Source organism: Plasmodium chabaudi, assembly GCF_900002335.3.
Source record: "Plasmodium chabaudi chabaudi strain AS genome assembly, chromosome: 7".
Classification (NCBI taxonomy): Eukaryota; Apicomplexa; class Aconoidasida; order Haemosporida; family Plasmodiidae; genus Plasmodium; species Plasmodium chabaudi.
In genome coordinates this window covers 172,513-189,529 of record NC_030107.2, presented here as the reverse complement: position 1 = coordinate 189,529, position 17,017 = coordinate 172,513, and the positions used below count along the sequence as shown (strand labels likewise).

General features: G+C 23.7%; 7 protein-coding genes across 7 annotated transcripts; 2 read left to right on the top strand and 5 right to left on the bottom strand.

Moving 5' to 3' along the window:
• Window positions 1-123: 123 nt before the first annotated feature.
• PCHAS_0704500 (bicoid-interacting protein BIN3, putative) lies at window positions 124-1,290 on the top strand (the record flags this gene model as incomplete). Its single annotated transcript, XM_733276.2, has 1 exon — window positions 124-1,290. One exon carries the CDS (start codon window positions 124-126, stop codon window positions 1,288-1,290), a length of 1,167 nt encoding a protein of 388 aa, XP_738369.2.
• Window positions 1,291-1,468: 178 nt separating this feature from the next.
• Window positions 1,469-4,243, bottom strand: PCHAS_0704400 (conserved Plasmodium protein, unknown function; the record flags this gene model as incomplete). The annotated part of the gene is made up of 1 exon (XM_733848.2): window positions 1,469-4,243. The coding sequence occupies one exon, from the start codon at window positions 4,241-4,243 to the stop codon at window positions 1,469-1,471; it is 2,775 nt and encodes a 924-aa protein (XP_738941.2).
• A 1,471-nt stretch (window positions 4,244-5,714) lies between these two features.
• On the top strand, window positions 5,715-7,882 carry PCHAS_0704350 (conserved Plasmodium protein, unknown function; the record flags this gene model as incomplete). The annotated part of the gene is made up of 11 exons (XM_016797600.1): window positions 5,715-5,736; window positions 5,846-6,234; window positions 6,366-6,461; window positions 6,632-6,697; window positions 6,784-6,842; window positions 6,918-6,958; window positions 7,061-7,103; window positions 7,287-7,357; window positions 7,498-7,532; window positions 7,653-7,714; window positions 7,816-7,882. The coding sequence occupies 11 exons, from the start codon at window positions 5,715-5,717 to the stop codon at window positions 7,880-7,882; spliced, it is 951 nt and encodes a 316-aa protein (XP_016653536.1).
• Window positions 7,883-8,147: 265 nt separating this feature from the next.
• On the bottom strand, window positions 8,148-10,103 carry PCHAS_0704300 (ribosome assembly protein 4, putative; the record flags this gene model as incomplete). The annotated part of the gene is made up of 1 exon (XM_737534.2): window positions 8,148-10,103. The coding sequence occupies one exon, from the start codon at window positions 10,101-10,103 to the stop codon at window positions 8,148-8,150; it is 1,956 nt and encodes a 651-aa protein (XP_742627.2).
• Window positions 10,104-11,033: 930 nt separating this feature from the next.
• Window positions 11,034-12,415, bottom strand: PCHAS_0704200 (conserved protein, unknown function; the record flags this gene model as incomplete). Its single annotated transcript, XM_016797598.1, has 8 exons — window positions 11,034-11,056; window positions 11,143-11,212; window positions 11,324-11,416; window positions 11,554-11,584; window positions 11,727-11,751; window positions 11,887-11,981; window positions 12,107-12,168; window positions 12,287-12,415. The coding sequence occupies 8 exons, from the start codon at window positions 12,413-12,415 to the stop codon at window positions 11,034-11,036; spliced, it is 528 nt and encodes a 175-aa protein (XP_016653535.1).
• Window positions 12,416-12,856: 441 nt separating this feature from the next.
• Window positions 12,857-13,454, bottom strand: PCHAS_0704100 (conserved Plasmodium protein, unknown function; the record flags this gene model as incomplete). The annotated part of the gene is made up of 2 exons (XM_016797597.1): window positions 12,857-12,956; window positions 13,057-13,454. The coding sequence occupies 2 exons, from the start codon at window positions 13,452-13,454 to the stop codon at window positions 12,857-12,859; spliced, it is 498 nt and encodes a 165-aa protein (XP_016653534.1).
• A 1,525-nt stretch (window positions 13,455-14,979) lies between these two features.
• Window positions 14,980-16,005, bottom strand: PCHAS_0704000 (conserved Plasmodium protein, unknown function; the record flags this gene model as incomplete). The annotated part of the gene is made up of 2 exons (XM_016797596.1): window positions 14,980-15,004; window positions 15,206-16,005. 2 exons carry the CDS (start codon window positions 16,003-16,005, stop codon window positions 14,980-14,982), a joined length of 825 nt encoding a protein of 274 aa, XP_016653533.1.
• Window positions 16,006-17,017: the final 1,012 nt, after the last annotated feature.

The window sequence follows — 17,017 nt, the reverse complement described above, 5'->3', positions numbered from 1 at the left end:
ATGGGAATAATTTAATCACGTCTTGGCTTGTTATAAGTATTTATATTTTGAAGCGATATAAGAAAAGTTAAATAAGCGATGAAGGATATTAGGAAGTTAAGTGACATGCTAAACTAATTGATAATGGCTATTTGCATTTTTGAAAAAACGGAAAAAAAAAAGCTTAGGAAAATATTAAATTATTTTAAGCTAAGTTCCGAGGATGTATTATATAGCGAAAATTATGAAGACCGAGGAAATGGGAAAAAACGTAAAATATGCTTGCATGGGAATTATCAAAATTATTTTTTTGAACGATATATGAATAGAAAAATTATATGTAAAGAGGATAATGAAAATAATATATTATCAAATGAATTAGAAAATAAAATACAAGTGTGTGAAATAACAGGATGTCAAAATGAAAGCAAAGACAAAATTGATGATTATAGACTGAGTAATATAAATAATTTAATTAAAGACATATTTAAGAATAAAATAATTTTAGATATAGGATGTAATTATGGTATAACTACATTTTTATTAAGTTTAAAATATAAATGTAAAACAGTTAATGGGATAGATATCGATTATAATATAATAAATAAAAATATATCTATATTGAAGTTATTCTTTGATTTTATTTTAATATATAATAAGCAAAAGCACATGCTACCTTTTCTTTTAAATAAACACTTTTTAAAAACGGAAAGTAGCATATTCAATGAGCTGCACCTTTTGTATGAAGAGCTCACATTAAAGGGGGTTGACAAAACTGACGAAGAAAGGAGTGATCACAATTTGGAGGTTTGTCAAAATGAGTTTCCCTTTAATATATACTTTTCATGTTCTAACATTTTTGATAAATGCTTTGAAAATGTACAAAATAAATATGATGTAATTATTTGTTTTTCTGTTTTGAAATGGATACACTTAAATTATGGTGATAATAAGTTAATTTTATTTTTTGATTTAGTTTATAAATTATTGAAAAATGGTGGGTATTTTATTTTAGAATATCATAGAGAAATAAAATATAAATTAAAAAAAAATGAAAAAATATTTTTTTTAGAAAAAAAACAAAAACTTAAAATGAATTATACCCATTTTGATGATATTGCACAAGGGCTTTATAATAATGCTTCTAAATTTGTTTTGATAAATAAGACAGATTTTAAAGCTAATACGAAAGAGGATGGAAAAGAGAGAAGAGACACTGGAATGTTTAATCGGACTATATGTATTTATAAAAAGGTGTGTAATGATGGCAATATAGAGCAACACCCATTTTTGAACAGTTTGAATATGTAAGTTAAAATATTGAATTGACAGTTTGCGAATTTAAAGTTGGGTTAGCCTTTGTGAAGCTTTGCGCATGCAAGGAGATACAATCAAATGCATAGCGGTTATGCAGAATTGATAACAAAAAAAATAATAAAAAAGTGGGAACCAAACAAATGTATGTATTACTAAAAAGGGATGAACTATTTCATGAGTTAAATATAAAAATAAGTTTGTCAATGTTGATGAGACTTATTTCTAGGTAGTCTACAGCATATTCTCTATCTGTTAATGTTATGTTTTTTTTTTTTTTTTGATTGATGTTTCGATTTGTGGTAGTATTATTGGGATGAGGATCTGAAAATTCTGAAGAATTGATAGTTGGGTCGAATATATTTGAACGCATATTAATTAAATTTTCAGAATTGGATTTTATATCATTCTCAAGAGTATTACAATTTTGATTATTAGAAAAATCAGTATCGCCAATTTGATCAAATTCAGTTAGACATATATTAGACTTATTATGTAATGTGTTAATCTCATTGTTTTCAAAGTTTCTTCTAATAAATATATTTTTCGCTACAGTAAATAGATTTTCATTTACTTGATTGTTTGTATAATAAAGATTTGAAGAGAAAGAGAGTGAATGCTTAATATAAGTTTTAGTGGCGTTATTATTATTGCATTCATGGCATTTAATATATCCACTATATAATAGATTATATAATTTTTTTCTAATATCATTTAAAGGGATTAAAACATTTTCACTTATAATTTCATCATTATATTTTTGATCTGGTGTATAGATGAGAAAATTCCAAATTCTCAAAGCATCTAATCCATTCATATTTTCAATCATATTTGTTGTTATTTTTTTTTGATAAATCAATTTAATATTTTTAAAATCGACTGCATATGTGATTATATCATTATATCTTACACTAATTAATTGATCTGGATATTTTATTAATATATTTAAATTTTGTAAAATCATATTTTTATCGATATTTATTTTTTTGCTTGTTAATTTTGAATGTACATATTTTTCTATATGTTCATAAGTTGAATAGGAAACAGTATCATTGAATTTATTTTCATCTTCTGAATAATTTAATTGTACATTATTTAATAAAAAAAATAAAATACATTTAGCTATATCATTCATATTGTAGTAATATGAAATAAAGTTAAAACATTCTTGTTTCAAATATAGATGTGTTAATACTTCGCTATTGACTTGAAAATACGTATATGGATTATCAAGGTAGTCTATAATATTACTTTGTGGCATTTCTTTTTTTATCCCATATTGCCCATATGAACGATCTCGTGTTTTATTACTTGAGTTTAAATTTTGATTTTCATCTATTTCATCTATGTTCGTTCGATATTCATTTTGATCCGTATTTCTAAAATTTGGATCGAAATAATTATGTTCCCATTCTGTTTCATTGTATGGGAAGGTAGTGGGATTACGATTTATTTTTGATTTTTTCTTTGGAGAGTTTTGTATTTGTTTTTTTTCATATTCATTGATCGAATTGATTATGGTAAGATTGTTGGGAAAATCAGATGAGTCCATCAAATCATTTTCAATTTTCCCAACACAGGATGTATAATGATTTCTTTTTTTTTCTGCATTTTGATTATTTCCATAATTATCATATTCATTGGTTTGTGTATTGATAGGTGTTTGTATGCTTAAGTCATTCTTGGTTGAGCAATTTAAAAAGGGTGTGTCCATATTATTTGGATTATTTATATGTTTATGAGAGGTGTACAAAATTTGTCTGTCTGTATGTTCAAAGTTTGTATCAATGTAATTAAGTGATGTGTTAAAGGTAATATTATTTTCGGGTGACTTTGATTTATTATCACATATATGTTCATTGAATTGTTTGCATTTTTTGATTATATTTTTTTTTAATAATTGTATAAAGATTAATCGTAATTTATTTTTGGTAATATTTGATATGTCCTTTTTACAGACTTCAACATATTCATCAAGTTTTATATTTTTCAAACACTCATCTAATGTTACTCTCCCATTTTTTATTATTCGTATGAGTATAACCTTTTCAATAAAATTTATTAAATCGTTCTTATTCATTTCTTCATCTTCTATATAAGAACTGCTTCGATATTTATCAGATAAATATGTGATATTATAATCTGATCCACCTTTTGTCATATCATTATTATATATACATGCTGTATCGTTAATAATATTTGTTGTGAAAAAATTATAATTTACACATTTTGGCATATTATATGATGTTGCAATATTTTTAATAGAATTTGAATTGGTTGAAGTACCAGGGGGGTTTGTTATTGAATTTCCAATTGTCGATGTAGTCATACTATTTGATGGCGAGGTATTATTATTTAGATATTCGGATGGATGAGTATCTACGCCCTTAATGCATGTTGGATGAATATAATATAGCATAGAAGAATATCTAATTAAAATATAAATGTTTCTAATAATTACATAATATTCAACTCTTTTTATTTTACATATACATGAAGAACATTTACAACCTTTTATATATTTATAATTTTCAAGGTCTGATAAAAAATGTATTTCTGTACCTACTGGTATATTTGTGTTTGTTTTTTTTTCCCCTTCTGTTTCATCATCACTTTTAAATAAAATATTATCTGTATGTTTATTATAATCCTTTTTTTTTTTTTCATCTTCTATATTGATATAATTGATTTTTTCATCATCGAGTGTTGTGGTGTTATGAGTGCATTCAATAGTTTTGTTATAAATAATTCGAAAATCTAAAATATTATGAATTAGTAAGCATAAAATTATATTTCTGATCATACTAAAATCATAGTTAGATAGATTAATTATTTCATTCATACTTAATTTATTTCCATAAAGTAAAATAAGTTCAACGATTTCACTACACCGCTGCCCAAATGCATCATAAATTATGTACTTAAGATAATCTAGTTCATGGCTTATCATTTTGTATTAATATATTTTGGCTACACAAAAAAAAACGTTATGAAATACTAGCGAAAGGATTTTAATTTGATGATATAATATGTATGTATAACAGTATCATCATATTAATTTATGCATTCATGCACATATACAAAAATGGAACTCTACATATTGATAGTCATAATAATTTGGATGACACGAATTGAACGATGAGGGGAAATTGGGAGAGTAATAAGTTGGCTAGCATATTGAAGAAAAGCCAAAAAAAAAAAAAAAAAAAAAAAAAAAAAATATGGCAGTGAAAATAGAAAGTATAAAAATGTTGAAAAAAAAAAAAATAAAAAACAAGTTTTCACTTTAATGCCAAATAAAATAAAAAAAAATGATAGAAAGAATTTAAAAAAAATAAACTCATTAAAATATGAAAATAAAATGGAAAATTTATTCATGTTTATGCAAAAATCAACACCTACCTATAATATGGTAGTACGTTGTAAAATGAAAATGTATGTATACATAAATTTATAGTCTTATTACTTCACCGATTTTAAGCGAAAATATTTTATGGCATATATGCGCATTGCATATAATTTTATAACTTAAATGTTTGTAGGAATATATATTTAAAAATTTTGGAAATATTGCAACGGAATAAATAACAAAAAATAAATTAATTAATAAGTTGGAATATATTTCATAATATAGTTCCAAAAAATAAATTTAAAAATAATTTTCTTCCCCCAAAAATTGCTATACAAAAATAAGGAATGTCTCTATAGTATCAGCAGTTTTTGATTAGCAAATAAAACCGTTTTTTCCTTCCATTTTTTTTCCACTTTTTTTCCTTCCATTTTTTCCTTCCATTTTTTTTCTCTTTTTTTTCTCTCCCAATTTGTAAATACTGAAAAGGTTATGCTTTGGAAAATGGCAATGAAAATCATTCCCCATCATTATCGCTATTGCTATTGTTATCGCTATTACTATTGTTATCACTACTACTATTGTTATCACTATTACGATTGGTATTGTAGTTTTATGAACAGTCATACAGTTTTTGCTACTATTTAATGAGGTTTTTGGTTAGCTCTCCATATGATAACAATTATGTTTGACAAACAAAAACAATAATTAAATTAAAGATAATGTTTCATACTTGAACTAATTCAGTGATAATAAAATTTAGTATACGCATTTATGTGTGTGTGACATATTGGTATGGATTTAAAAAAAAAAAATTAATTGATGAATCGTTTTTTTAAAGAATATTCTTTATATAAAAAAAGGGAATTAATAAATAGTGGAATAAAATAATAAAAAAAAATATTTTTTTATTTATTTTTAAGTCCATTTTATGATTTGTCTGTCTACTTGATTTAAGTACCGCAAGGTGAATATAGTAATAAGTCTCTATATGGCAAATTTTTAATTATTATGTTTGAAAATTATGATTAATAAATAGCATTTGCAAAGAAAGGATAATCTGTATGATGAAATGAACACACTGTCGGAATACAGTATGAACTGTTTGAAAATTGTTGAAAATTGTCGAAAATTGTCGAAAAATTTATACTATATTGCCTGCCCATTTGCTTACCATTTTTGAATTCTATTTGCTTTTCATAGAAAGAATAAAGCAAGCTGTTTTCGATAAGAATAAATTTAACTTGAAAAAAAAATATATACAAAATGAAAAAGTGCGGAATAGTACTGTGGGAAATGTTTATAACCATTATTTATATGAGGTTTCCAAAAATAATTATAAAGAAAAACCAGATAAATTACGTAGCAATACTGTAAAAGGTTCGAGGAATGAATTCTTCGATCCCGTTTTTAGAGGCCATAATAATTTTAGTAAAGAAAACACAAGCAGCATAGAAAGTTTGAAAAATTTAAGATGCACTAATGAGTCCAGTAACAGTGACACTGCTGATGGTGAAATGAATCCCAAGCAGGGCTGCCAATTAGTTGATGAGGAATATTTGGATTTTTCTGCACAACATCGGAGCAATGAGGTTTGCTTTTAAAGCCCCAAAAATATTAGATAAAGAACAAAAAGAATATAATTATCTAGTATGAAAAGTATATTATATTTATGCATATCGAAATATATCATTATAAATTTGAAATTTTCTGCAATTTTAAGAAAAATGCTACTGGAGTTGTGAAATATGAATACTGCTATATATGCGAAATAGCCAAACCATGTTTTTGTATGGACGAAAATTACGACAATGATAAAGTAGGTGGAGAATATATGGACATGCTTTGTAATACTAATTGGTTATTTATTATATTCCACTATCAGTTTATTGATCTTGTCATACATTGCAAGCATATGCATTATCCAGTTGGCCTCTTATACATTTTTAAAATATGTCATTATTTAATTTTTTTACAAATATTAATTAGGAAATTCCTGATTGGCATAACACAAATATAAAGTCAAATGTTCACTCAAATTTAAAAGACATATCAGTGAGATGAACAAAATAAATAATGTAGTTTCTTATCATAAAACAATTATAATAAATATGCACACATATATATTTTTTTCTTTTCAGTATATAATGGAAAAAATACAGTCTACCAAAAAAAAGCAAGAAGAGACACCAATTAGCAAGTTCGAAAAATAAGAAAATGCAGAAAATCAAATAAATTTATCCTCATTATGCATATTTTAATTTATTCAATTCAGGAAAACCAATTTAACAAACAATTTCCCTGGAAAGAAGAAAAGTAGATCCCTTAATTTGTTGTTTCATTATATGTTTGTGTTACTACTTGTTGATTTTTTTTCTTTTTTATATGGTTGAAAAATGATTGTACTTTCATAAATAGGTGAAAAAAAGAGTTCTAAGAAAATTTTGAGCATTTACGAAAGGTAGGAACAATTTACAAGAATGGAAATTCTTAGGCATGTATGAGTATGCAAATATAAATATATAGTTTTATAATCTTTGCTATAGATAAATAAAAAAAAAATTAATATTTATGTAAGATATTAATTTTCTTATACATATTTTGGCTTTCATACCTTTTTATTTCTTCACATATACTATGCCAGATTCTATCGTGACAAGATAAAAATCGTCAAGGACAAATTATCTAACTTAAGAGATGGGAAAGAAGGATTAGGTTACTCATTTTGTGAATTTATTTAGTGTACCTTTTTGTTGATATATCTACTTCATTTTCAACCTTAACCCTGTTCGAACCTATTAATTTAAACACGCATTCTTTTATCTTTATATTTGTATGGTATTGTGTACTCTCAGATGAAGAACTTAATATGGATTATAAATCTATGAATGTAAATTTTTCAGACTAAATTTAAAAAATGTTAACTGTGTTATTATTTATTTCTATTTTATTCGTACATATGGTCATTATATGCTGCCTATATTTTTGACATGATCTTTTTTTAATTTAGGATTATGAGAAGGATGAAAATTTTATGAAAGATAGAATGGAAGCTCTAAAAAATATGGAAAAGTATGTAAATGTAGCGAAATACTTTAACATAGTGTATTTCTTTTTATAAATATGTGTATTTCATATACATATACATATGCATGCTTTGTCCCATTTCTCAGAAAGCATTTAGAGCTGTTGTCAGTATTGCTCTATGAACACAAAGAATTGGGAGACCATATTTTATGATCAATTTCAAATGGGCCTATATTATATAAGATAATATGAATAGACAGATTTCAGAATAAAATTCAGGATTTAATTAAACTTTAATTATTAAAAAAATATAGTTTTAAAAATGGGAATTTATAAAATGAACAAAACAAAGTAAATATTTACAAATATATTTTTAATAAAAAAAATAAATATATTTTAAAAACTAAGATGTGCATGTATATGTAAATCAGTACATGCATGGGTGTATATAAAAATATAATCAATTGATTTTCTCAATTTAATGAGACCATATTTTTAAAACTTTATCTTTTCCACCAGATGCCACAAATTTTCCATCATTTGACCAATCAATGGCATATACAGCATCTGAATGACCTGGTAAATCTACAAGTAGTGTTTTAATTTTATTTTTTGTTTTATCATTCTTTTCTTTTTCATTTTTTTTTTTTTTTTCTTCACTATTTGCTTCGTCATTTGGTTGGTCGTTATTTTGTGGGTTTTCTTTTTGTTCGTTTTTTTGCTCATCTTTTGTTTGCTCAGCATTTTCTTCTTTTCTTTTTAAAAGAGGAACTAAATGATTAATTCGCCATAACTTCAAAGTACTATCTTGGCTACATGAAACAATATAATTATTATCAATCGACCAAGCAATTTTATAAGCAGGTCCGACATGACCTCGATAAACAGCCAAATAAGTTCCATCGATACCTGACCATATTCTTATACTTTTATCAAAAGATGATGAAGCAATAAATTTTCCATTTGGAGAAAATTGTGTATGTATAACTGGTTTTTGATGGCCTAATAATCTGGTTGATTTGTATTTATCATTTTTTAAACATTCGATTAAATGTAATGTACCATCATCTGATCCACTTACTAATTTTTCATGATTTTGATTTTTTAAAAAATTATTATAAATGGTTTTACTTTTATTAATATGGTTTTCTATATCTATTTTATTTATTATAGTATCTAAATTATATATACCGTTTTTTAAAATGCGTTCAGAATTAATTGATAATGTATTTACCCAATGTTTATGGCCTTTAAAATCGTAAATTAATGTACTATTATATACATTCCATATTTTAATAGTTGTATCTCTTGAACTGCTATAAATTCTGCTATTTTTTTCATTTGCACCTGACCATAATATGCATGTTATAGTATTTGTATGACCTGTTAATATTTTATCCACACTATTGCTAAGAACATTATTAATTCTTATAATACCATCTTTTCCAGCACTCGCTAGTCTACTATTTATATAATAACACTCTTTTGATTTAGTCTCTAAAATTGTTTCTGATTCATTTTTATCGCCAATTTCTGATTTTTTTCTTTTTTTCATTTTATCAGTTTTGGATTTTGCTTCATTTTCTTCTTGTATTTCACCTGACTGTTCAGGTGCGTTATTATCATGGGAAGCATTTGTTACATTTGCAAAATTTTTATTTTCATTTATATTTGATTCGTCTTCAGTTGCATTTTTTATTTTATTATCTTTATCATTTGATGTTTCTTGTTCCTCTTTTTTTTGTTTTTTATTTTCATGAGTATTTTTTTTGATGTTTGTTTCTTTGAGTAAATGCAATGGCTCAAAACATAAGGTGGTGACTTCTTTTTTATGACCTGTTAATATATTTAATAATTTTCCAGTGTGTGTATCATATATACAAACATTTTTATCCATTCCAGTTGTTGCTAAAAATTTATTATCTGGTGAGAATAGAACAGATAATACCCAATCAGTATGATCTTTTAAAGTAGCAATGGGAGTTTGAGTATTAATATCCCATAGTCTAACTGTATTATCACCTGACCCAGTAGCTAAATGTGAACTATTTGGACTAAAAGCTAAACAAAGTATAGAATTTGTATGACCAGGCAATGTAGAATTACAATTACTAATTTTTTTGACTTTAAAAATGTTTAAAGGAAAATATTTTATTGATAATATATCTTCACTACTAATATTATTATTTTTTATTGATTCATATAAATTATTTTTTAATGGTAATTTATCATTAATCATAAAAGAATAATTAATATCTTCTGAATCATCTTCAGTAAAATCATCGCTTTTTTTTTTAAGATCATTTATTAATTCATCCAAATTATCTTTTGTTATACTTAGTGGGACATTGATAACAGGTCCTGTGCTTTTATTCTCATGGTTTACAAACTGAATTAAGATTTCCTTTGTTAATGTATTGGTATCATTTTCCATTGTTCTTTTAAAATGTATAATATAGAAAGGGATAAAAACAAAGCAGACAAAAAGAAACTAGCCAAACGGATTAAATAAACTTTAAAAAAATTAATATATAAAACAAATGTAGTTGTATTAATGATAAGAATATCAATTTTTAAAAAGTATGATGCTGGTGAAAATAACACAAGTATATATTTCCAATATGGTTCTTCATTATTTTTGTATATATATTTATTACTATATTTTTTTAATTATAATTTCTTTTATCTTATAAAATAATAATATAAATATTGTATCACCTACATTATGAGTAAAAAATGGGTGAACCTATTTATGAAACTTTTTTTTGTTCTTTTTAAATTTGTGGATTTTTATTTTGAAATATGTATATTTTTGGAATAGTAATATATCCGCTAATTATTCATTTATTATTTTTTTTAGTATATATACATATGCATATATTATAATTTAATTGCCCATCATTTGTTTAACAACGACATAGGATTTTGAAGTAAGCAATATAATTTTTTTTTGTTAAATATTTAAATGGGTAATATAAAATATTTTGAAATGTATTGGATATAGGTATATATTTTTATATTTATAGGGGTCAGCAAAAAATATGCAAAAAACATTTTTGTTATAAAAATGGATGTGGAATATAGTTGTATTTAGCTGTTTAATTGGCCTTTATAAATATGTATTGTGTTTTACAAGTTTCTTATTTTAAGAAATATATGTGATAATTAAATAAAATTATTTTTGACAACGATATATATATGTCTCCTTTGTACATATGGATTTATATATAATAACAATATAAAATAAAAAAAAAGTTTAACTATGTTATGAAATGACAAAAACACAAAAATATTTATAAAATAATTTAATACAAAAAATAGGAAATATATATATAGCTTTATAATATGTTCAAATTGTTGCTTTCTATGATTCTGCTTTTATGGAAACTAAAAAATGAATAAAAAAATATTTATGTGAAATATTATAAATTATAATGTTTTTGTGTTATGTAGCTGTTTTTTTTTCGTCATGCCATTTGTAAGGTCCTCTAGATTGTCTTGTATATCAATGGAAATGTCATCTAAATTTTCGCCGTTTAAAATCTGCAATTTTTAATAAAGGGTATTTATTTGTAATAGTATGCAACAAAAATAGCAGCTATGATTATTGCTATTTTTGGTTTTGTTTTATTTATTAGAATTTTTTTTCTTTACATTATATTGTTGTTCTTCAATGGTTGTATCATCATTTTCTATTCGCATTTCCCCTTGGTTTAAGCAAATTATTTGTTTTGTTATAAATATCCACTAAAATAGAAAAGTAATATATAATTTGTGTGTTATTATAATTTTATGAACAAAATGTATGCAGTATGGCTAAATTATGAACATGCAAGGAAATAATGGGATATGTATAGCAAATTTTTTTAAAATTTATGGCATACCCAATTGTTTAAACACTCTTCTGTGTTACAACTATGAAATTAAAATAAAACAAATTGTTATATGATAGTGAAAACAAAATGAAATAATATATAAACAGTATATATTGCTTAATTGAGCAATTATGTTGCTTTTTTTAAATAAATATTAAATTTATGATTTCGTATTTTATAACCAAAGCATGACGGAGTCTTTGTTAACTAAGAAAGAAAGAATGAATTTACATGTGTGTATAAATAGGGAAATAAATAAATATGCGCATTGACAATATGTGCAAATGTCGTTTATTTTTTTATTTTTTTATTTCTTTAATTGCTTAATGGTAATGTCCTTACTAATATTAGCAACGAGGCATTCAGAATTTGTTGAAAATATTTCAAGAGGTGCTATAACTTCAGATAGTTTTATTGTATCAAATAATTTTGATCCCCTAAATGATGTGCAAGCGTGAATATAAATCATTTCTATAGACATTTATTTTTCATGTAAATTATATATGTAATTCTTTGATTATTTATTTTTGCTGACTAATCGATGTAGTTATATGTTCATTACTTGTATAGCTCTAGGGTGTCGCTTTTCAAAATAGCGGATACAGTAATAAATTCATTTTTCCCCTACAAAATATGTATAATTTTTATTTTTGAATATGTATGTTAATAAATAAGTGTGAATATAATTTTGATTAATGCGTATTTTAATATGTTATTCTATGTTTGGGCATTTTGTTAATACTTTTTTTTGTCGATATTTCAAAATTCCTCGATGAGTTTTTTGACAAAATCCAGGATTATTTTTCTCTGCATTTGATGGGTAAGACAGAACAAAAAGAAATGCAAAAAAAAAAATTAAAGATATATTCATTTTATTGGATTTATAAACAAAAGTGTAATGAGCTTGTAACTATATGGATTTTATTTAAATTTAGATGATTATAAAAAGGAAGACAAAAAGGGAACAATATTTATTTACTTTATTATTTTTTATAGAATATATATTTTTCTATACTTATGTTTGTGATGTTGTTTTTTGTGCATATAAAATATGGTATGCTATTTCTTTCAATTAATTTAAATATAACAAAGTCTTAAATACTAATTACACTTTTTCAATGTATGTACAAAAGCATTATTTTTTATTACTTTCATAATTTTACTTAAATAGTAATAATTATTATTTTTAAAAAAAAAATTTAAACTTTTTAACAAAATGATAAATATAAGATTGATTAAAAAAACAAAAAAAAAATATGTATGAAATAATAATAACAAAATAGAATAGTATTACAAATGTTTTTCCATTTTATCAAAAAGCGAAAACAATAATAATTAGAATGACGAGAAAAATAAGAAACATATTAACAAGTAATTGTGTTTTACTGCATCCGAAAAGTGAAGAATCGTTACTGAGAAGAAAGAAATAAAAATGATTTTTATTAATAAAATGTGTAAGTTAGAGGAAATGTCCATACTTACATATGCATGTACATGCGCATGCATCTTTACTTTGAAAAAAAGGGATACCTTGTTCTATGAAAAACGGATGGTTGTTCCGAATTATTTAATAAGCTTTGCGTTGCATCATTTTCTTGATACCAATAATTTGAAGGACCTATTAATCTCTCTGTATAATTATTTAATACAACAGAGCCATAATTCGTTTGTATATTATTAGATGGGTTGATATTATTTATTGCATTATAATATTGCATAGAATATTCTCTATCTTTTTCGATTTGTAACTGTTTATAATTATATTCATTTTGAAGTTTTTCATTTAATTCTTCTTGCATTCGTTCTTTTTCTAATTCCTCGTTTTCTTTCATCATTCGATCTTCATATTTTTTTTTATTCATACTTCGATACTCTGCTAAAGCATCGTGTTCTGCTGAATTGTTTTCCATTATTAATTATGTGCAAATTTATATAAAGAAAATATGATCAGCTTAGTATATAATAATTGTGTCTACACTACAATAATGTAGATATAAATGCGTCTAAGTATGTGTTTGCTTATTAATATAATTGCATATGTTTAAATAGTGGTTACACCTGTTTCGGGTTTAACACATATTGTAATAGTTCATCAATAAAGGGTCGTACATCCAGTGTGTTATCTTATCTGTTTTGTCTTGCCGTCCTTTACAGTTTGCCTTTATCGGGAATACTGCATGAACAGTTTTCCAAATTGACTTCTTTACAATTGGTGTGTAACAAAAAAAATTATAAACAAATGATGGGAGTGATGGGATACAGAACAGACAATGATTAATATTAGTTTTAGTTTGGAAAATCATAAATAGAAATAACAAATATGCAAATAAATTTTATCTGTTATATTATTTCTTTTTTAGAAAGATAGCACCGTTTTATTATTACTATTATTTTGTTCGTTTTTGTGAAATTTATAAATTAAAAAAAATAAAATTTTGATGGGGTTAGGGGAATCAAATAAAAATATGTATATAATGAATGGCAAACAAAAAAAACAGAAAAAAGTAGGTTAATTCTTTTTTCTTCATACTGTAATTTTTTTAATTTACAAATCAAATGGGTTTAGTATATCGGAGTGATAATAGGAGTAGTTATTTTGTTATGGGAAAATTATATATATTTCAATTCAGGTTAAACAAAAAGAGGAAAAGAATAATATGTACTCTTAAGATTTACAAAATAAAAAATGAATGTAATACAAAAATGGTTAGGCATATATTTATATAATGCTGCTGTTTAGTGGTAATATGATTTTTCTCCTTGAAAAAAACAAATAATTAAAAAAATAACATTTCTATATATTTTTAAAATTTCGGCAATATTTATGAAACATAATTTATGTATTTATTATGGGAATGAAAATAATTAATTAAATATAAAATGATCGTCGTCAAAATTGTAAAATTATATATATCCAAAATATATAATTTGGTGTTATAAAAATTTAGAATATATAAAATGAAATAAAAAAAATAGTAAACACAAATAGGTTCAAAAGAACAAAAAAATAAATAAGTAAATAAATGAAGTGGGAAAGACTATAAAAAAATATACAATGAATAACAAAAGGAAAATATTAACAACATAATGATTTGATTGAATTATAAAAAAAAATACAGATATATATATATTTTTTATAATGATGTCAAAACAAATGATTATTCAAATATAAAGAATAAATGTGCATGTGTATGTAACATATGATTATATTGAATTTTCTAAATGAAAAAAGTAAATACACAATTATGTAAATATATTTGTATATGCATTATTTTCAAAAAAAATTTAACATATCCAATAACGACTTAACAAAAGGAAAGAAATGTATATTATATATGCATTTTTAGTTTCACACTTAATAAGGTGATGATTTTTGAAAAGCTATGGATACATGTGTGTACTTTTTTAATATTGTTATTTCACATATTTCGTTCATTATCTTTTTCGTGGTTTTCGACTCCTATGATTTGGGAAAAAATAAAGTAGTGGGCATAATAATTGTGCATACAAAATTGTTACATAAATATGTTAGAAGAAAAAAATAGCATACTATCAATTATAGCACTGTGAAATATATACATCAGCATTTATGATATAAACATGTTTCAGACTAAAAAATAGTTGTATATTGAATGCACACAAATTTTATACTATTACTAACCTACTACGGGGTTGTTCATTATTTTCCTCATTTTTTGATATAGCTTTTTTTTTTGAAATCGATCTTTTAGGTTTTGTGTGTTTTTTTTGATCTTCAGAATATATTATGATTTCTTTTTCCATTTGTTCATTGGTTTTTTTTTGATTTTCTTCCTTTTCTTTTCCTCTTTTACTTCTTCTTCGGTTTGTTTTTCCATCCATATTTGTAGATGATAAATAAGACAATGCAAAAGATTGCGTTAGTGATAAATCATCAAGAGGTGATATTTCTTTTTTATTTTTTCTATTTACAGTTTTTTTTTTTGTAACTATTTTTTTATTATTGTTAGAATAATATTCACTTTGCTCGCTTTGGTCATGCATATTTCGTAGAGGATAACCTTTTGTGTCTATTAACGTTTGAATAGGTTCATGTTTCATTTCTTTAAGTTTAGATAGGTCTTCGTTTTTTTTTTTTCTAGATGTTTCTTTTTTTGGGTAAGTTCTTTTGATTGTGTATTGAATCTCGTTGGTATTATATAGAACATCGGGATGTTTATTTTGGTTATTATTTTTTTTATTTTGAATCATATATTTAAATAGTAAGAAACATAAAAAAATTAGAATAAAGACATTAAATGCTATTATGTAGAATAGATATGTGTGTGTGTCTTTTACATATTTTAAATTTTTAATAAAATGACATATATAATTTTTATATATTATTCTCATTATATTTTCGACTTTTTTATAAATCACTGAAAATTCATCCTTCAAATAATTCAATGTAGAATATTTATTCCAGAGGTTATATATATCCATTTTTTTTATAAGGAGAAAAAAAAATTATTTAAAAAAAAAATAATATGGTTACAAACTAAATAGACGAAAAAAAACAAGTGGGTTGTAAACTAGCACATTGAATTATGTGTGCGTTAATTTTGTGAATTATAAATACAAAAAAATATTATATACGCCTAAGAGTATATATACTTTTGCTTTTTTATAATTATGAATGTTCAGCTTAACAAAATTGTGTGTTTAACTTTTTGATATTCGTTGTTTTAATTAAGGGCTTATTTAATAAGATCATGGAGACATAGGGACAAAAAAATAATAAACAAAATTGCAAATAAAAAAAAAATATATAAACAAAAATGAGAATTATAACTTATTTGTATCTATAAATTTAAAACTTTTTATGTATGTAATTATGTTTATGTTATATTTATACAGTGTGACATATTCTTACAATGATTTTATGTAACTGCAAACTTTTTATTTTGCTTGCAAAATGAGTGTATAACATAATTCCATTTTTATTTTTATGTTTTTATATATTTTTAATTTTTATGCTTGACTTATTTTGTTATAATATTTATTTAATTGCATACATATTCATGTACATATGTATGCATATTTTTTTTGGCAAGTGTGGGTGTTAATAAAGCGTAACATAAAAGGGGTGCAAATTTAAAAAAAAAAATACATACTTAAACAATGTAGAAATTAAATAAAATTATTTAAACTTGAAAAATTATATCTCTATATATGCTAACATTTAAATTTATGTATTTATTTCTGTATATAAATAGGAATAACAAATCAGATTGAAGCAGAACAAAAGGGAAAAAAAAAATATACAGATCAAAGAGAAATACACATGCATTCATTTAAATTGTTCTTTAAATTATTACATTAAAGAGAAAAATCTAAAATAGACACCCAAATTTTGAGAGAACAAATGATTTTTTTTTAATTAAAAATAAAAAAATATAGCTTAAATTTTTATAATTACTTTTTGTGAATATTTAAAAGGTTGAATAAAATATAA